The following is a 20,824-nucleotide window of genomic DNA, read 5'->3' as shown; positions in this document are numbered from 1 at the left end:
GAACACGGTGTCAGGTAGTGTATGTCAGGTTTTTCTTTTTTTAGATAATATTTTTCATTCATTCATTCACTCACTCATTAGAGAGAGCAAGCAAGCGAGTGTACATGCCTGTGAGCAGAGGGAGAAAGTCCAGCAGACTCCCTGCTGACTGTGGAGCCCAACTCAGGGCCCCATGTCATGACCCCGAGATTGTGACCTGAGCCAAAATAAATCAGAAGCTTAACTGAATGAGCCACCCAGATGCCCCTGTCAGGGTTATTTCTGATGTGCTGTGGTGTTGGCCTGGGTCCAGCAGGTATGGTGCAGGGGCCGGGGGTGTTTGTGCACATCTCCAAGCAGGTGGCCCAAGCTGGATCTCATCCACCCTAGATCCACGTAATATATACAGATGTTGTTTGCTTTTAGGCCACACGAAAATACCTAATGTGTAAGATGGAAAGATATTCAAGGCGTGCCTTCTTTATAGGACTTTAACCTACTGGCAGACCAAAAGCTCAACACTCATCTGCTCTTACCAGCCTGGTTATGGAGTTTCAAAGTCCACTCAGAGGCAAGTTCAACACTTTCAGTTCTTTAGGAAAACAAATGGTGTAGGAGAACAAGGAATCCTTACCTTTAACTTACAGAAACCCAAAAGACACTGGCATATCCCTGCTCATTCTACTCAAAGCTGTCTTTGGTTTCCAAATTTAACAATTTTAAATCCATAATCTTTGAGAAGATTATTTTGGGCATCCTCTGGCTAAGTGGGGGGAAAAAGGCAAAGCCCTTCACCACAGAAAAGCTGTAAGGCAAGGATAGGGCTCAGGCACCGGACAACAGGTGTTAAGGAAAGTACGCGTGGACATGCACACAAAGAACTGACCAGCAAAGACATCGAGGACATGATTGCTACGTTTAATTCAATGGTTATACCCAATCCTGTCTTGTAAAAACAAAACACCCCTATCAAAACTACATTGTGATGTGAGTACAGATTTCTCGTTTTTGATACAGCTCTAGAAAAAAGTTGGCACCAAATGCACATTAAAAAACGTTTTAAGGCTTAATGAAAATACGGACTAAGGATTCCAAAATGCAGCTTAGAGGTTGAGAACAGGATGCTGAGATAATGAACCTTCCAAATACAGGCAGTCCCTGGTGTATCGAGCATTTCCCAAATATAAATGGCCACGTCCATCGGGCTCACAGGAGTAGAAGTCGTCTCCTGCTTCTCTGTGACCAGGCTACTAGGCACCTAAACCCACTTCTACAGCCCCAGGGAGGGAAGGCGGGGAGAGCAGGAAGGGAGGGCACCCGTCTGTACTGCGCAGAGGCTCAGGCTCCTGCTCAGTTCCCCTGTGCCTCCATCCCTACTTCTGCTCCCCACTTCCACCCAAGATCCCTGCTATGGACAGAACGAGGGAGCTCTTCCTCTCACTGGGTGGAGAGCGAGTGCAGGGGTGAAGCCACGGGAACCAGCACTATGACAGCAGCATTCTTGGCAATTCAGCCTGGCGTTCACATATCAGTCTCTTGCATGTTAAAAACCACAAGACAGTCATAAGCGATAGTTCATTTTTACCATTAGGACATCATGTTAAGCAAAAGTTAGTGTGTTTGGGCTTAAACCCTAACTACCGTTAATGACTTTTTCTAATGGGGAAAAAAATGTTCTGAATTCCAAACAACTTTCCTATAAATGACCATTTGCAGGGTGCAGACAGGACTTGAGAGTCACATGGAATGAGTTTCTTGCCTCCCAAGTGAACCGGGCAGTGGAAAGGAGGAAAAGTGTCTTTGGTTGACAAAGCCACGTGCAGATCCCCCCAGCGTGCCAGGTGTGAAAGGTGGAGCTCGGCAGGCAGCTCTGGCAGGCACTTAAGTGACTAAGCCGCTGTGGGTGTGATGAAACGCAGCGCTGTTGCTTTTCTGAATTTCTGTAATGATGCAGGTATTCTTAGCACCTGGCACTAGCTTTGTAGGCACTCATACCAAGAGGCGCCCCCACCCAAAGCCTGTGCCCTTGGTCCAATGTGAGGTGTGAGGACAGAGACGGTAGCCCTGTAGGTGCCAACTGGGAGAACCTTCGCCTGAGGGGACCGAGGCAACAGGACCCTGGCCAGCCTGTTATCTCTGCCGGCAAGTATCAGGGAATAGGCCAGTTGGGACTTGGATGTCAAACTACTTTCTGGCCCCAGGTCTCCAGGTCTCTTCTGGAAACTGAGAGGTTCTACAAAGCTTTAGAAAGAGCAGCTAAGCAAACTTTTTTCCTCCTGGTTGTACCTGAGCAACTGACTATTTCCTAGAAAGGTGCAAGAAATAAGGCAGAGTCAAGAGTTACTTAGGTAAAGCTGGTATTTTAGGAAAGCTCTTTAGATAATATTAAAGATTCAACCCTAAGAAGCATCGCTCCTTCCCACTGTCAATAGGAGTAAAGATGTATGGAAGACTTAGGTAACCCCACTGCCTGGATGCATGTGGGAGGTTCTGTAGCTGCAGGAGTCAGGGGGCTCGCCAAAAGGAAGAGCCGTGGCTGGAGAAGGGAGCTGCCCGCATCCCTGGAGCCAGGCACGGGCCTAGACTGGAGGCCGCCAAGGAAAAGAGGGAAGAATTCACGGCCAAACCAGCCTGGGGATGAACGGCCTGAATCCTATGTAAGGTCTGGCCAAGCTGGCAGATGGCAGAAACGGAGCACCTCAGAGGATCAGGGCACAAAATCTTTCTGTAAAGCATGAGACTGAGAACGACTTTTTGGTTTTTGTGGACAGCTGCCGAGGACCAGCAACCGAGGTGGCTCAGGAAGCGTGCAGAGCGACACATGGGGCTGACTGCAAAGGAGGCAGCAGGGGCCCACGGCAGCCGGCCCGGGGACAGGGATGGTCCCGCGGTGAACGGGGTGAGGACCTGAGGGGCCAGCCAGAGACCCCTGGTCCCCACCAGCAGTGTTTTGGCCCATGCCTCACTCCTTCACCACCAGCAACACACAGGCTGTTTTTTATTTTCTTGCCAAGACTTCAAGTTTAAACTCTGCTACCGTGTCGGTGATTCCTGGACCCCAGGCAACCAGTGGCATGCTCATGTGGCGAGACTGTGGGCAGCCCCACGTCCCCGGACCTCAGCGCCATTGGGTGCCACCTGCCCCCACGCCCCTCACACAGTCCCGTCACATCTGCAGTTACCAGTGAGTCCCATTTCATCCCCACCGAGAGGTTTCTTGGCAGTCTGCAGGGTGAGGTCCTCCGCGGCTGTGATTGCAGCAGAGCCCGAGCGGTGCCCCCAGATACACAGCAGACCCTCTCCCCACCGGGCTCCTGTGGACTAAAAGAAACTATAGTATTTGAAATCCTATCTCTTCGGTTTCTCAACTGGCTACAGGGGAAGCAGCAGCCTCTCTTAGTAGAAGGAGATACTGGATTTGCCTCCAGGTGGGTTGAGGACTTTGTTGTGAGAACGAGGCCTTGGGCCCAGCCTGGGCTCATGGCTGTCAAGTGTGGGCATAGGCTGCTGGGCGCGGCCTGCTTCTCCAGGGCCTCCCTTCTCACCGGGCTCTTCTCTGGGTGACATGCTCGTTGCGGCTGTGGGACAAAGTCACATGCCATGCCGTTACAGGCCACCCATGGACCAAACAGGCTGGCTGGCCGGTCACGATGGGAAAAGAGGAGAGCACCCAGCAAGGCTTCCATCTTGTCCCAAGAAGCCTTTGATTAGCAGAGATCGTTCCTGAAGTAGGCACAAACCTGGGCCTTCATACTACAAAGTCCCGAATAAATTCCTGAGTAAGTTATTTCTTTACACTGCTTGGACCCCATTCCCCTTTCTTCGACATCAAGGATAAATAAACATTCTCAAATTGAACACAGAAAGAAGAGGGAGCTCACCTTATCTGGGGATCCAGCAAGGTGATTGATGCAAGGCTTGCTGACCCTCACACTCGGACTTTCTAGATAAAGGAATGCCCCCTGCCCAGTGCGAGGTGGGGCTCCGAGGCAGCACCCCTGCCCTGGGTGGGCCTCACGGTCTCCCTTCTCACTTTGTGGCTCTCTTGCTCCCCACCCTCCTCCCCGCCCCCCGCCGGCCCTGCTCTTCTGCATCAGTACAGCCTGGGCTGCACTTGCTCGGATTCATTAAAGGCTCCAGAGCCCTGCCCTTCACTACATGAGATCAGCTTCCAGAAGGGGAGCCCTGGCCGTCGACCTAGGCTGACCTCCAATGCTTAGCGAGAGGCTGGCAAATTTTCTACCTGAAATAACAGCCCATTTCCCTGGCCTTCTTCAAATACTAGGTATCCTCTTGGCAACACACATGACCTTGCTTCTTTTTGTCCGCAGGCCTGGAAGGAAGGTCACGGAATATTCCCTCTCACCCTTGGGGCTGTACCAGCAACTCTCCCAGCGCAGGAGCACCCTGAGGAAGGGACACAAAATAGCAGCTCACCTGTAGGGGCCGATTTGGGGTCTTCTCCTTCACACAAGAGCACGTGGTCCTGCAATAAGGCAAAGCCTAGGTCAGCACATGATTCAGACATTTTACCCTCATTCAAATGGATAAGGACAATCAGGGCACAAAGGGGTTTATTTTTAAATTTTAAACATGTTTTTTTTTACTGTGGAGAATTTTCACCATGAGCAAAGTGGAAGAAGCAGTGCCATGAACACTCTGCAGCCTACAGCAGCAGCAGCTGACTCACCGCCATCAGATCTCAGTCACACACGTCCAACCAGGGTCCCTCCACCCTTTGGGAGATTATTTTTTAAAGCAAATCCCAGATATTTCAATCACCCACAAATATTCTAAGTAAGTGGCTTTTAAAACTGTCCTTTAGGGGCACCTGGGTGGATCAGACGGCTAAGTGCCTGACTCTCGATTTCAGCTCAGGTCATGATCTCCAGGTTGTGTGGGATTGAGCCCCACATCCCGCTCCCTGCTGAGTGGGGAGCCTGCTTCTTCCTCTCCCTCTGCACCTCCCTGTGCGCATGCATGTACTCTTTCTCTCAAATAAATAAGTAAATAAAATCTTTAGGAAAAAAAAAAAAAGTCCTTTAAAAAAAAACCCATAACCGTAATAGCACCCTCACAACTGTGAAACTAAATGACACCTTAAGAGCCTAACACCTGGTCAAATTATCAAACAACTGTGTTGTCACGGTTCATCCATGAACCGGGTGCATCTTTATTCCTCCTCATGGCCGGTAACATCCCATTATATGTGTGTAGCATATTGTTTATTCATTCACCTATTGGTGGACGCTGCTTGCTTCTGCCTTTTGGCTACTGTGAATAATGCTATTAAAACAGGTGTAGGGGGGGGATCCCTGTGGCACAGCGGTTTGGCGCCTGCCTTTGGCCCAGGGCGCGATCCTGGAGACCCGGGATTGAATCCCACGTCGGGCTCCCGGTGCATGGAGCCTGCTTCTCCCTCTGCCTCTCTCTCTCTCTGTGTGTGTGACTATCATAAATAACTAAAACAAAACAAAACAAAACAAAACAAAACAGGTGTAGGGGGGATCCCTGGGTGGCACAGCGGTTTGGCGCCTGCCTTTGACCCAGGGCACGATCCTGGAGACCCAGGATAGAATCCCACATCGGGCTCCCGGTGCATGGAGCCTGCTTCTCCCTCTGCCTGTGTCTCTGCCTCTCTCTCTCTGTGACTATCATAAAGAAATAAAAATATTAAAAAAAAAACAAAAAAAAAAAACAAAAAACAGGTGTAGGGGATCCCCAGGTGGCTCAGCGGTTTAGCACCTGCCTTCAGCCCAGGGCGTGATCCTGGAGTCCCGGGATCAAGTCCCACATCGGGCTCCCTGCATGGAGCCTGCTTCTCCCTCTGCCTGTGTCTCTGCCTCTCTGTGTGTCTCTCGTGAATAAATAAATAAAATCTTTAAAACAAAACAAAACAGGTACAGAAGTTACCTGTTTGAATGACTGTCTTCAACATTTTGGGCCGTACACTTAAGAGTGAAGTGACAGGGAACCCTGGGTGGCGCAGCGGTTTGGCGCCTGCCTTTGGCCCAGGGCGCGATCCTGGAGACACGGGATCGAATCCCACATTGGGCTCCCGGTGCATGGAGCCTGCTTCTCCCTCTGCCTGTGTCTCTGTCTCTGTGTCTCTGCCTCTCTCTCTCTCTCTGTGACTATCATAAATAAATAAAAATTAAAAACAAAAAAAAAAAAACCAAAAATCTGTTGTGTTAAAAAAAAAAAAAAGAGTGAAGCGACAGGATCATATGGTAAGTTCTGGGTCACCTACTTCGGACACTGTCCACTGTCTCCCTCCGGGGGTGCAACACTTTGCACTCCCAACAGCAATGTCAGCTCAACTTTACTGGTTGTTTTGTGCAAAGAAGAATCTCATTGTGGTTTTGACTTGCATTTCCCCCAAACATCTAAGAATGCTGAGCATCTTCTTCTATGTTTATTGACCGTTTGTATGTCTTCTTTGGGGAAATGTCCATTCGAGTCCTTTCTTCACTTTTGAATCTGGCTGTCATTTTGTTGCTAAGCTTTGCAAATTCCTTACATGTTTTGGAGAATAAGCCTTTATCAGTAATAGCATTAGTTTTTTTTTTTTTTAAGATTTTTTTATTTATTTATTCATAGAGACACACAGAGAGAGGGGCAGAGACACAGGCAGAGGGAGAAGCAGGCTCCATGCAGGGAGCCTGACGTGGGTCTCGATCCTGGGTCTCCAGGATCACACCCCAGGCTGCAGGTGGCACTAAACCACTGCGCCACCGGGGCTGCCCTAGTTTTTTTTTTTTAATTTTTATTCATGAGAACATACAGAGAGAGAGGCAGAGACACAGGCAGAGGGAGAAGCAGGCTCTCTGTGGGGAGCCCAATGCAGGACTCAATCCCAGGACCCCGGGATCACATCCTTAGCCAAAGGCAGACACTCAACCAGTGAGCCACCCAGGCACCCCAGATGATAGGATTTTTAAGTATTCTCTTCCATTCTGTGGGCTGTCTTTTCACTCTCTTGATACTATCTTTTGATGCACTTTAAGTTTTGAAAATTTTTTTGTTAGAGATTTTTTTAGTCATCTGTATACTCACCGTGGGGCTCAAACTCACAACCCTAAGATCAAGAGTCTCATGTTCCACCACCTGAGCTAGCCAGGCAACCCCAAAGTTTTAAATTTCAACGAAGTACACTTTATTTAAATTTTGTTGCCTATCTCCTGGTGTCAACCACTGCCAAAACCACTTCAAGACTGTGAAGAATCAGGGTACCTGGCTGGTTCTGTCGGTGAAGTGTGTCAACTCTTGATCTCAAGGGTCGTGAGTTTGAGCCCCACATTGGGCATAGAGATTACTTAAAGTCTTAAAAAAAAACAAAAACAACAACAAAAAAAAACAAAAAGATTGTAAAGATTTGTTCATTTCTTAAAAGAATCTTAGGAGGCCTTAAATTACATCTTTGATCTATTTGTATTGACTTCTATATACTGTGTTAGCTGAGGGTCCACCTTTACTCTCCAGCATGTGCAGATGCAGTTGTCCCGGAGGCACTGGTATAAGAGACGAGGAGGTCCTTCCCCCATCAAGTGATCCATGCCCCCTTGTGGAAGTACTAACTGCACAAAGGTGTGCAGGTTTATTTGCTGGCTCTTCATTCTACTCTGGGGGACTGGAGGTCTGCCCTTAGGCCAGCACTACACTGTCTGGACTGAAACTCTGTAGTGATTCTGAGACTGGGAAGTGAGAAGCCTCCAAATCTGTTCTTCATTGTCATGCTGTCTGGCTAATATTCAGGGTCCCCTGAGATTCCCTATAAATTTTAGGATAGGTCTTTCCATTTTTTTTCAAGAAAAATAAAATCAAACCAAACTAAACCAAATGGTTGGGACTTTGGTAGGGACTGTATTCTTTTTTCCCTTGGGGGTGGGGTGTAGAGAATCTCAAGGAGACTCCAGGCTGAGCGTAGACCCTGATGCAGGGCTCCATCTCACAACCCTGAGATCATGAACTGAGCCAAACTGAAGACTTGGACACATAACTGAGCCACCCAGGCGCTGATAGGAAATCTATTCAAAAATCCCTTTTTAATCATCAGGATTACTGACTGCCCTCTAGAGATTGCTATGACAAGTCCTCTATTTTGCATTACTCTGAGTCCCAGTGATACCAATTAATATGAGGTATGGTCTGATTTGGGCTTGATTTTTCAACAACAAAAAAAATTTTTTTAAGATTTTATTTATTTATTCATGAGAGACAAAGAGAGAGGCAGAGACACAGGCAGAGGGAGAAGCAGGCTCCACGCAGGGAGCCCAATGTGGGACTCAATCCTGGGACTCTAGGATCACGCCCTGGACTGAAGGCAGACGCTCAACCACTGAGCCATCCCAGCGTCCCTTTCAACAAGAATTTAAAGGTGGTCTACAAGGTTTCATAAGGAGGTTATTTTTGGTTGTCCCTTGTTTTGTGATGTTAACTGATACTGAGATACAAGATTTCATTAAAGTCGGCAAAGTGATGATACGTGAACTGTTACTCCTTCTTCATTTCTGGCTGAAAGGAAAGTTGCTTCAGCAGTAGCCCCCCTGGGGCATAGCTCATGTAGAGACACTGGCTGGTGCCACACTCTGTCTCCTGCCATTCTCCAACCAAATTAAGACTTCTTTTTTTTAGGATTTTATTCATTCATTGAGAGACACAGAGAGAGAGGCAGAGACACAGGCAGAGGGAGAAGCAGGCTCCGTGCAGGAAGCCCGACGCAGGACTTGATCCCGGGACCCCAGGATCATGCCCTGGGCCAAAGGCAGGCGCTAAACCGCTGAGCCACTTAGGTACCCCAAATTAGACTTTTAAAAATATTATTATAAACCCAAGAAATCTAAATACCAGCTGAATTTTAATCCAATGCAGTTATTGTACTCAGTGATGACCACTAAAAGCAGTGAAATTTTCTAATAGCCTCAGTGCCCTGGGGCAGAGTGGAGCAGCAGCCCACGGCAGGGGGTGCATTTCTCTGTGGACTCAGAGGGGCTGTGGAACCACCACAAAGACCGCACTCAGCAAAATCCACGCTGGCTACTCAGCCTCTTCCTGGTAACACCCACACCTACCTGAGAGCCTTTTCAAAGAGTCATTAGCTCAATTTTTGTTTCTCTTACTTTCACAATTGCTACCTGAATGTAGCCCATACCTTGGGTTTGTTTGGGTGTGCCAACGGTGAGGTGGCAGCCACGGGGGACCCAAAAATGTCACTGGTCTTCCCACCAGGTGGGTTCAGACGCTGTCGAGTTTGCACAGGTGTGGATTCGTCAAAGATACCACTTCCTTTCCCCCCTGCAGAAACAATTACACACAGTGAGCAACCCACAACAGCCACCTGGCACCACCCTCCACCTTCACTATTTCAGGGACCTGCCCTCGTGGGACACCCAGTGCCAGTCCCCAGCTGAAGCCAACAAGGAGGGGGTGATGACATTGGTGAGGGTTCCTAAAGACCTATGCCTTTATCAGGGGCCTGCTGGGACCTTCATTCCTGGGCTGGGCCCTAGAGGCAAGACGGTAAGATGGCATAGAACAGCATTTCCCATTTAGAACTTCCTTAACCTTGAACTTGTGCTGTCCTGTTAAAGACTCGTCTTCATCAAACCCATGAAAAATTCTTTATGTTCAAAGCAAACAACTATTCCATTTTTAGGTCAGATAGAACTGAATTTAACAACACGCCATACTCAAGGCAGACCTGTAATCTGGAAAATAACACCATTAGTCATTCTTCTGACCTCATTCTGGCCGGAACTCCCAGTGACAAATAGATACGTCAGCAAATTATGAACACTTAACATCCTACATGCAGCTCTAGGCGATGCGATGAGTCGTAACGAAAACATGCTTCTGACAAGGAACTTCTCATGAGCTGATGATTCTGGCCAGACATCAAAGTCCACGCCCGGACTCCTCCGTTAGGCAGAAAGACGGCTGCCGCACACCACCAGCTGGCCGCCTCTCTGCTTGGCAAACGCCAGTGCCTTTCCCCAGAGAGCTGTGCTACTGGAGGTGGGCCACCACTCGTGGCCCTGGGGCACCGAGGACTCACAATCTCAGAAGTGGAAAGAAAGGTGTGTTGCACTAAGGGGTGGGCCGACCACACAGCTTCCTTGGCCTCTCTGTGCCCCCAGATGCTCAACTGTCAAACAGGCAAAACAGAAGGACGAGCTTCACTGGTCCCTTCAATGGCTCACAGCAGCTCAGACATCAGGTGCCTAGAATGCTGCCAGGGACATAAATGCTCAATAGACGTTCACTCTACTTTCCTCGTAGTGATAAGGGAACTCTGCAGGACAGATACACCGCTCGGTGAAAAGAGGCACGAAACCATCTACATAGGGTGCGAGGTTTTGATATACGTTGAGGGGTCACCATCCACCCCCACCTCGGTCCCAGAATGCGGCTCCCTATATGGGCCGTGAGCACAGGACAAGGGACTGATGGGCTGTGGGACTCAACACTGCTTAGCATGTCCTTTCTCAGAACTTTCATCTTTACTTACTCTTTTCAAGAACCCACATGGAAAGCAGTCACTTCCTGGCTATAATCGCCCAGGCCACTAACAAACACAACGTGCATGACTAGACCCTGTGGGCTCCCCGGGGAAGGACTCGAGCTCTTGCTGGCTGTCACACCCATCGTAAGGGTGCCTGCAGCCAGAGTGGCCCTGGGGATGCAGTTTCCTGGGGACGTGGAGGAGTGCAAGCCCAGTAAAGACCGGAACAGAGCACAGGAAGCAGCACTTTCGGGGCTGGAGAACAGGCCAAGAATGTGAGGCTGCCTGTGCCCGAGATGCACGCACGCCCTGTCATGTTGATGCCCACAGGCCGCCCGCCGCCCCGGGGGCTGCAGACGCCCACACTGCACGGTGCTGGGCTGCCAGGTGAAGCCCCTGTGCGGTCCCTTGCTGACTCTGAGCCTGAACACGTGGCCTAAACCTCCTGGCTTCATCTATCAACCCTAAGGAGGCCACAAGGAGCAAGAGTACTGACCCAGGGCCACTGGTGAGATAAGCAAGTTAATCCACGTCAAGCAGGCAGAGGGTGCCGGGCACAATGAGCCCTCAGTGATGCTGCAGGGCTGCCATCAGCAAAAATGTCTCCACCACAAACTGGGGAAAGCATTCCATCCATACTGTGCTGTTTCCGGTTGTACAACAAAGGCTTAATTCTTTTAAAAATGCTCATTCAGGGAAGCCAGGGTTGCTCAGTGATTGAGCATCTGCCTTCAGCCCAGGGTGTGATCCTGGAGACCAGGGATCAAGTCCAGCATCAGGCTCCCTGCATGGAGCCTGTGTCTCTGCCTCTTTCTTGTTGTGTCTCTCATGAATAAATAAAGAAAATCTTAAAAAAAAAAAAAAAAGCTCATTCAGTGTTTTGAAAAATGAAACATAAAAGTAACTCAATGTAAAGTTTTTGGCTAAAAATACTTAAAAAATAAAGTTTTTGGCTAAAGACACTGCTCATCAAAAAACTGTCTTTAAATTATGAAACATAACAAATGTTTCTAAGATATAATAATCACAAATAACAACACCCAGGTAACTACCACCTGGAAGGTACAGAGCAAGACTGGCTTCCAGAACCCTGGGTGTCCTTCCTCACACCCCAGGTCACCAAACACCTGCATTTCCTGGAGACCGTAAACTTTTTTACTGGGTGTATACCCAACTCTGAACAACGGAGCTCTATTTCTGCACTTTATAAAACGGAATCACCCTGCATGTCTATTAGTCAGCATTTTACCAGAAAGATGAACTCAGCTTTGAAGAAGGAAAAGGTGCTTGATTTCAGCCATAAAGATAAATTCAAGATATGCTTTTTAAAGAGATTTATTGGGGATCCCTGAGCCCTGGGTGGCTCAGTGGTTTAGCACCTGCCTTTGGCCCAGGGCATGATCCTGGTGTCCTGGGATCAAGTCCTGCATCGGGCTCCCTGCATGGAGCCTGCTTCTCCCTCTGCTTGTGTCTTTGCCTGTCTCTCATGAATGAATAAATAAAATCTTAAAAAAAAAAAAGATTTATTTACATCAGAGTGTGAGCACATGCATGTAATTGGGAGAGGCACAGGGAGAGAATCTCAAGCAGACTCCATGCTGAACGCAGAACCCAATGTGGGGCTCGATCCACGACCCCGAGATCATGACCTGAGCTGAAATCAAGGTCACACACCTAACTGACAGATCCACTCAGGTGCCCGTAAGATAGCCTTTTTTCAGAACCAAAATGCAAGATAGACACCCTGCTGGCAAAGTGGTGAGCACTGGGCCCTCTTACGACCAGAGTGTCCACCAACATTTTAAGCTAATCCAGCAAATCCATTTTGAAACACTTTTCCCAACTCATTCTTCAGGTCTAAGTTAAGAGCGTGAGCTCTGGAGTCAGGCAAGCTGGGATCCAAGGCTAACTGTGCCACACCTGGGTGTGAGCTCCGGGGATGGCAGTGAATTTCCCTGGGGCCCCACCCACCTCCTCCGAGTGCAGACGGGACCCAATGAATACATGGAAAGCAGTGAGCACAGCCCCCGGCAAATACCAAACTGTCCCCACATCTCAACCACCAGTTAGAATAGGGAGTACACTGTGGGGTAGACATGAGCCAGGAACCAGCAGGGCCCACCCGTGAAGGGTAAAGAACCACTGGGTATGACAATCCTTGGCTAATGTCCATCACACCCTCCATCCTGGACACATTTCTCAATCAGGCCCTCTCAGCGGAGGGCAGGAGTCAGGTCAGCTGCAGGGGAGCACACTGGAAGTTGCCCCTTTCAGCCGTCCCTTGAGAATCTGTCCCAGATGGTCTTTTTTTTCTTTCCTTCCTTCCTTCCCTTCTTCCTTCCTTCATTTCAAGATTTTATTTATTTATTCATGAGACACACAGAGAGAGGCAGAGACACAGGCAGAGGGCAAAGCGGGACTCAAGGCTGGACCCAGGGTCACATCCTGAGCCAAAGGCAGATGCTCAACTGCTGAGCCACCCAGATGTCCCATCACAGATCGTTTTCAAAGAGCACTTGGCAGGACAGAAAACAGACCCCAAACAATAGCGCCAGGAGAAGCAGGAACCGAGTTCTGGCGGTTGTCACAACATCTTGTGACCACGCGCTACATAGAAGTGCTCTCTCTCTCTCTCTCTGGTCATGAGAGGCCCAGGCTGTCCGCTGGGGAACCACAGGAGGCTGGGGGTCTGCAAAGTGGCACCACCCCCAAACTGCCATATGTTCCAGGGACCTGGACACCCCAGGGGCAGCTCCAGACACTGTTGAGCCAGCAGCCCGTTACAGGTACGCGGGCTAACAGACTGTACCTCTTCTGCTATCGGTGATACGAAGGATGTGCAGGGCTGACCACTCCACCCCCACACCTGTACGCTAGAAACCACGAGAGTGTTACTTTTAAGAACCACCTGTTGCAGGGCAGCCCTGGTGGCGCAGCGGTTTAGCACCGCCTGCAGCCCAAGGCATGATTCTGGAGGCCCAGGATCAAGTCCCACATCGGGCTCCCTGCATGGAGTCCGCTTCTCCCTCTGCCTGCCTGTCTCTCTCTCTCTCTGAATGAATAAATAAATCTTAAAAAAAAAAAAAAAAAAAAGAACCACCTGTTGCTTCTACTATATCCACAACTTTAATCCTCCACCCCCACCCTCTCTGTCAAAAAACAACCAAACACAAAACTAGCTTTTGAATCTAATGCTTTTGTTCCTGAGTTTGGTCAAAAAATATTTGCACCCAGAACTACAGCAAGGTAGGTAAGGAGCAGTCCTAGCTTTGATGATGATGGGTTTATTATCTACCTGGAATACTGACTGACTCCTGCGTCTGGCCTCTCAAAATCTTTAAGGATGGACAAACCTAGGTTTCCCTCTGGGATAGAGAAAGGAGAGCTCCTTAGGTAACTATCACCATTTGGTCACTCAACTGGATAGTCTATCAGCCTAAAAAAGATTTTTTTAAGACTGTTTCCCATTGTGACTACTGGAAGTGGGATCAGCATTAAAGAACTATACGGACTGTGTTACCCTTTTTAGAGTTTCAATCCCATTGACTATTTGATTCAAAACACTCTAAGAAAAAAAAATTATTTTATTTATTTATTCATGAAAGACACAGAGAGAGAGGCAGAGACACAGGCAGAGGGAGAAGCAGGCTCCATGCAGGGAGCCTGATGCGGGACTTGATCCTGGGTCTCCAGGATCACACCCTGGGCTGAAGGCAGGAGCCAAACCGCTGAGCCACCCAGGTGTCTCATGAAAAATGTTTATATGCACAACTTACACAAAGTTTGTGGAATCGCAAGGTGCCTGTGGGAAACTTGGGAGAGCCTCCCTGGTAGGAACCAGAATCCCATCATCTGTCTCTGTTTCCTTAGTGCCTGGACTCAGCCAGGGTCTGCCGACATAGGAAGGAGGATTCAAGAATGACTGAGCTGGGGGCGCCTTGGTGGCTCTTGATTTCTGCTCAAGTAATGATCTCAGGGTCGCGAGATCAAGCCCCATGTTGGCCTCTATGCTCAGCATGGAGTCTGCTTGAGATTCTCTAAGACAAATAAAACTTAGGAAAAAAAAAACAAAAAACAAGAATGACTAAGCCACCTTCAAGACAGCAAGTAAAAGAACAAGACCATCCTTACATCCTCTGACAGCAAGGGATAACCTATGCCAGAAAATATGTGAAAGGGGTCAATGCAAAGAAATAAAAAAATGTCATCAAAAGAGCAGCATAAAACAGAACAAGCAGAGGTGAAAGGATGGAGGATTCAGGGAGGCCCATACCTGGGGGATTGGTCCTCTTAGGGATGTTCTGAGGTTCTTCAGTTGGTCCAAAAATATTAGATGCCATCCTATTGGGCCTGCTTGAAGGAGCAGCTTCCTCTGGACTTCCAAAAAGATTGCTGGCCTCTCCTCCTGGGGGCTTCGTGGCCCTGGGAGCACAGAGCAAGTGTGAGACACAGAGGGCTGATGGGGCTATCACCCGCCAGGCGGTCCAGCGCAACTAAGCAGGGAACGTGTGCCTTCTCATGTCCACACCGCGATTATTTAGCACCGGCAGGACTGTCTACAGCCAGCCACACAACAAGCAAACTTCTCTACTGTCCTGAAAGTTCTCTTTGTCTACTGGGGTTAAGCCAAAAACCCTCTAGAAACGTATATGCTTGGAGATTATTCCTGTGATCTCCTGCTATGTAAAATTAGTTTCCCTAAAACAATGTGGCAAACTGACCCACATTTACTAACTTTAATGCTGATTTTAATTAGTACACGAGTGTTTAATACTACAAACACACTCAGGCGCCTGGCCGGCTCAGTCGGTGGAGCGTGTGACTCTCCATCTCAGGATCATGGGTTTGAGCCCCATGGTTGTTGTAGATAGGAGTTAAAAAATAGATTAAAAAAATTAAGACAATACCATAAATACATTCAGAACATCTGCTAAAAGCTTACTATCTGCGTCCACCCTTCCATGGGCCTTCCAGCAACCCTCTAGGGAGCCAGTATTTCCATGGATGACGAACCTGAGACAAAGAAGCGTCACTAGAAACGTGACGTGGGAAGTAGCAGAACCAGAACACAAACCCAGGCAGTCTGGCTCCAGAGCTCAGACTACACCCTCTGGCTTCTCCTAAAGGCCTCTTGAGAAAACAAGGGTCAGGACTAATGTGCAGAATCCACACAGGAGAGCCATCTCCCGTCCTCGAGTCCCCTGACAACGGCAGGCTCGTCACAAAGGTCAGAGGGCACACCTGCTGGCACCACTCTTCTTTTTTTTTTAAAAAAAAGATTTTTATTTATTTATTCATAGAGACAGAGAGAGAGAGAGAGAGAGAGGGAGGCAGAGACACAGGCAGAGGAGAAGCAGGCATCATACAGAGAGCCTGATGTGGGACTCGATCCAGGGTCTCCAGGATCACGCCCTGGGCTGCAGGCGGCGCTAAACCACTGCGCCACCGGGGCTGCCCTAGTACCACTCTTCACACCGACACATGTGCAGCAGGTGCCATGTGCACCCCGAGACCTCTCAGGCAGCCACAGCAGCACCTACCCCAAATCTTGACTGGAGGAGACCACCATGCACCCCTTGGAGGTCCACAGGAAACACTTTGCAAGTGGAAGACCAGGACCCTGAGTCACTTTTTATTGCCATAACCGAAGAATTAGTTTGTCACAGAGCTCGCCCCGACACCCCAGGACTTCAGACTACACCAGCACAGCAGTCACAGGCCGGGGCCCTGTGCATCTTTTCAGAAAACCCACAGAGATCTTTAAAAATTTTCAACTGGTGAGAGGCCTATGCTCCTTCCTGGGGCCTCGGCAACAGGGCTGGCTGGGACTGCAGACACGGAGACGGACTTCCAAATGCAGAGCTCCATGTCGCGTGAAAGCCACGACACTGCACAAACGCTGCCCACGACTGTTCACAAGAAGAACAGGGCATCTGAAATGTTTCCGGTTTCCTCAAAACAACCAGAAAGGGAGTCGATCATTTGCTGTAATTTAAGGCGAAGGGGGTTGTCAGGCTCTCTGGCTGCAAACCAGGCCTGCAGAAGCACCCCTCCGCGCTAGAGAGGGCAGACAGTGAGCCAGCCTAGCCCGGGCTCATCAACCACGAAGTCAGCTCAAGCTGGCAGGCCTCCCACACGGCGCCGGGTCCCTGGCTGCTGACTCAGCACTTAGTAGTTCCTCGATAATTTGATGAAGGAAAAAAGTCACTTCAGTTTGAGAAAAAGAATTAAAAAAAAAAAAAAAAAAGAAAAAAAGGGAAAAAAAAACCACTAACCACACTTAAATTCAGAAAGTATTAAGAAGGGATCCCTGCGTGGCTCAGCGGTTGAGCATCTGCCTACAGCCCACGGCGTGACCCCGGGGGTCCCAGGATCAAGTCCCACCTCAGGCTCCCTGCATGGAGCCTGCTTCTCCCTCTGCCTGTGTCTCTGCCTCTCTCTGTGTGGTCTCATGAATAAATAAATAAAATCTTAAAAACAAAAAAGTATTAACAAGACCTCGAGTCACACATTTTGTTAGTGGCCACGGTAGGGCCAGCTGACTTCTGCAACCATTTATAAATCACTGGTCACAGTGACAGTCTCCAGATTTGTGGCTGGCTACAGCAGGTCCGACACGCTTGGGACTCCACAGCCATCTCTTTGGAAAGGGGGGTGGGGATGTGTAATCTTCAGAACTGAACTGAATTTAACATCAAGCCTCCTGCTGATTTAAAAATCCCTATTTTACACTTATTTGAAACATGGCTCTTTTAACCTTTCAGGTCCTGCTCCAATATGACGCTGACTTGTCCTGACTCAGAGCTCTTTAGGACTCATTCTGCATCCCTGCCATCTCCCGGTCCCCTCTGCCCTGCACCCTGGCTTCACTCTCAGCACAGGCCCTAAGCACCCATTGCTGGAAGCCTGCATCTGACCCTGTGCACAGAAATATGGGTGAGAGCAAGTCCTGTGCCTGGAGCAGGGGGGGTGGGTGGGCTGGGCCCTCTAGTGCTCCTATCAGTGATGCCACGGAGCGCTGAGTCTTACTGGAATTCCAGAGATCTCTGTGGAGGAGACACGGCCCAGTTTGTGGTCTCTGTGTGGGAAGGGTACCCTGAGGCAAAGGATGCAAAGCAGGGTTATTGGAAATGACCAAATGTTAATTTGGAGTGGTGGAAATACAATGTTTATTACATTATTCTGTGTACTTTTCTGAATTTTACTTTATTTTTAAAGATTTGAGAGAGCGTGCACATGCACGTATACACACAGGGGTTGAGAGAGAAGTAGACTCCCCCACGGAGCAGGGAGCCTAATGCAGGGCTGGATCCCAGGACCCCGGGATCATGATCTGCGCTGAAGGCAGACGTTCAACCACTGAGCCACCTGGAATCCCTGAACTTTACTATACTTTACTTTGAAAACAAGGGAAGAAAAGTGGCAGCGAAGAAAGCTGTAGCAGATGGACCGCTGTGCATAATGGCCAAGCTACCTGGAAAGGGACAGCGACACTTTCATCACAAATACAACGGGGTGGGTGCTAGGGTCTCCCGGCCTGTAGCAGTCATGCAAATCGCAGCGGCTGCCCCAACAGGGTCTCAAATACGGGGACTAAGAGTCAAAGAGTTTTTTTTTTTTTTTTAAGATTTTATTTATTCATGAGAGACACACACAGAGAGAAGCAGAGACCCAGGCTGAGGGAGAAGCAGGCTCCATGCAGGGAACCCGATGCGGGACTCGATCCCGGGACCCCAGGATCACGCCCTGGACTGAAGGCAGCACTAAACCGCTGGGAGGGCCACCCCGGCCCCCCAAAGAGGTTATTTTGATACAAACAGAACCCACAACAATGGCTCAGTGTGGCCTTCACCAGGCTCCCACTCAAGGGCGGTTACCACCAGGACACTGATTACAGGGAGGAGACGGGGGTACTAGTGAGCTCAGAACTTACAATGCTCTGAGCATTGGGGGGTTGCGGTTACATCCCCTTCTTCTCTATCCCTCAACATATGCTAATAAAGTCAGAGTACACAAGAGGAGCCAGAAGCCTCATAACAAAGAAAAGCCACAGATACAGCTCAAGAGGACGATGGCACCAGCAGAGGTAGGGAAACAAAAGCCACTCTCACCTCTAGTTCCTGATCCTCCCTCCGAGAGCTGCTGCCTGTGTTTCAGAAAAGCTTTTGGGGACTGCTGAGACTTGGATAAATCCTTTATAGCTGAGGGATGACCTCAGACCAGGGATGGCTGAAGCATGATGCCTTTTGACAGTTCAAAGTCCCTTTAACACAAGATAACCCCTCAGCAAGAAAACAGAAGCTGCAGGGCCTTAAAAGCGGAAATCCTGGCCAGGCGATCCTACAACCACCCACCTGACTCCCTCCCTCAACAGCCAAATGTGATGTGAGGCCTTACAAGGCCCGTCCAGCGAACCAATTCCTTTAAGATGGCTGCTCAAACACAAACCGTCTGACGGATCCTAAGCAGAAGCTTCTAATTATGTTTACTCATCCAGCCAAGCAGAATGCTTTACTTCTTCAACCTCCTTTCCGTAATCCCTTCTCCAAAACCAGTCCCACGAAGCAGCGTGGGCTGTTACTTTAGAGCAAGGGCTCTGAAACTAAGAGAGTCAACGTGACACCATCGTTAGGGCATTTATTCATGAACTCCAATGTTCTCTGGGCATCCGGTGCCAGGCCGTGTGGACAAACGGGATGAACCCAGAGGACAGGAGGGGGAGAGCCGGGAAGCACCTGGATGGTTTCGAGCACCAGTACCTGGATGCTTTCGGAGCGCTCGGCTTTGCGTCTCCGGCCCTCATCAGTACACATCTGGACGTGTGACTGCTACTCATTGTTCCACGCTCTGATGACTAATTACTTAGGTGTGTTACTGAACGCTGACCTAATCCCTCCAGACTTACAGGATTTGACTTACAACTACAAGTCAAAGCAGTTCTTTCACTAATTAGCCACCCTACATGGTATTCACTCAACAGCTGTCACATACACAGTCTCTACTTTCAGGGCACGGCTAGGGGAAGAAGAGGATCACAGTAAAGAAAACTCACGGGCACCTAAGCCCCTTGCGATCTACAGAGTAAGGTGGCTCCTCCAGGGCCAAGGCAGACCTTCTCTCGAGCTCTGGCAATTCTAATTTCCCGGGCGACCCACAGGCCAGTAGAAGTTAAGCTTGTCCGGGGTGTTGGAGCCCAGTCCCAGCCTACAACTGGATTTCTGCTTCTATTACTTGCAGTTGGCTTGATTCTCCATTAGCAGTGGAGGGAGGACACTGCCTGGTCCCCAAACTATAGGACCAGGGTAGGGCACCACCTGGCCTAAGGGGGCCCCTGGCTACAGGGGGACCAGGGTTAGGGGCAGGGGCTCTGGCCCCAGGGGGACAGGGGTTAGGGGCAGGGGCTGTGGCCACAGTGGGCCCAGGGTTAGGGGTGGGGGCTCTGGCCCCAGGGGGACAGGGGTTAGGGACGGGGGCTGTGGCCACAGGGGACAGGGGTTGGGGGGGCTGCGGCCCCAGGGGGCCCCGGGTTAGGGGCGGGGGCTCTGGCCCCAGGGGGACAGGGGTTAGTGGCGGGGGCTGCGGCCTCAGGGGACTCGGGGTTAGGGGCGGGGACTGCGGCCCCAGGGGGACGGGGGTTAGGGGCGGGGGCTGTGGCCACAGGGGGACGGGGGTTAGGGCGGGGGCTGTAGCCACAGTGGGCCCGGGGTTAGGGGCAGGGGCTGTGGCCACAGGGGGACAGGGGTTACGGGCAGGGGCTGCGGCCCCAGGGGGCCCGGGGTTAGGGGCGGGGGCTGCGGCCCCAGGGGGCTCGCGGTTAGGGGCGGGGGCTGCGGCCCCAGGGGGACCGGGGTTAGGGGCGGGGGTTGTGGCCGCGGGGGTTGTGGCCACAGGGGGGTACCGGGGTCAGGGGCGGGGACTGCGGCTCAGGGGACCGGGACCCCGAGGGCGCCCAGGACGGGGACCCCCACGCGCGGCAGCACAGGGTCGCGGAGGGCGCGGCCCCGCACACACCCGCATGGTCCCCGGCTCCGGGCAGAGGACGGGCGCGCTGGACGCGGAAGGAGAGCGGGCCCGGGGAGCCGCGCGGGCTGCGCGCCTCGGCCCCCGGCCCCCCCGCCCTCCACGGCTCTTCTCGGCGCCCCCGCCCCGACCCCGCCGAGCGCCCGCCCCTCGCACCGGGACACGGAGGCCGCGGCTGTGAGGTCACCGCCCCCGCAACCCCCGCCACGCACCTGGAGCCGGCCCGGCTGCCCTCGGTCTCCGGGCCCTGGAACATGTCGCCCACAGCCCGGCGCCTCCTCGCTCGCCTCGCGGCCTTTCCCGCCCGGCCCCACGCCGCCCAAG

The 20,824-nt window shown here is 50.7% G+C and overlaps 1 protein-coding gene across 2 annotated transcripts; it reads right to left on the bottom strand.

The window, feature by feature from the left end:
- Nucleotides 1-876: 876 nt before the first annotated feature.
- Nucleotides 877-20,822, bottom strand: JPT2 (Jupiter microtubule associated homolog 2). 2 transcript variants are annotated; one of them, XM_055340390.1, is made up of 5 exons: nt 20,713-20,822; nt 14,754-14,902; nt 9,131-9,273; nt 4,417-4,465; nt 877-3,557 (listed from the first exon to the last, which is right to left on the bottom strand). In XM_055340390.1, exons 1-5 carry the CDS (start codon nt 20,754-20,756, stop codon nt 3,376-3,378), a joined length of 567 nt encoding a protein of 188 aa, XP_055196365.1. In that variant the 5' UTR covers nt 20,757-20,822; the 3' UTR covers nt 877-3,375. The 2 variants fall into 2 exon arrangements, with proteins under 2 accessions (XP_055196365.1, XP_055196366.1); XM_055340391.1 differs by having other exon boundaries at nt 877-3,300.
- Between the last annotated feature and the right edge of the window lie 2 nt (nt 20,823-20,824).

The sequence above is a fragment of the Nyctereutes procyonoides genome, unplaced genomic scaffold, assembly GCF_905146905.1.
Source record: "Nyctereutes procyonoides isolate TBG_1078 unplaced genomic scaffold, NYPRO_anot_genome, whole genome shotgun sequence".
Classification (NCBI taxonomy): domain Eukaryota; kingdom Metazoa; phylum Chordata; class Mammalia; order Carnivora; family Canidae; genus Nyctereutes; species Nyctereutes procyonoides.
This window is presented reverse-complemented; position numbering and strand designations above follow the sequence as displayed.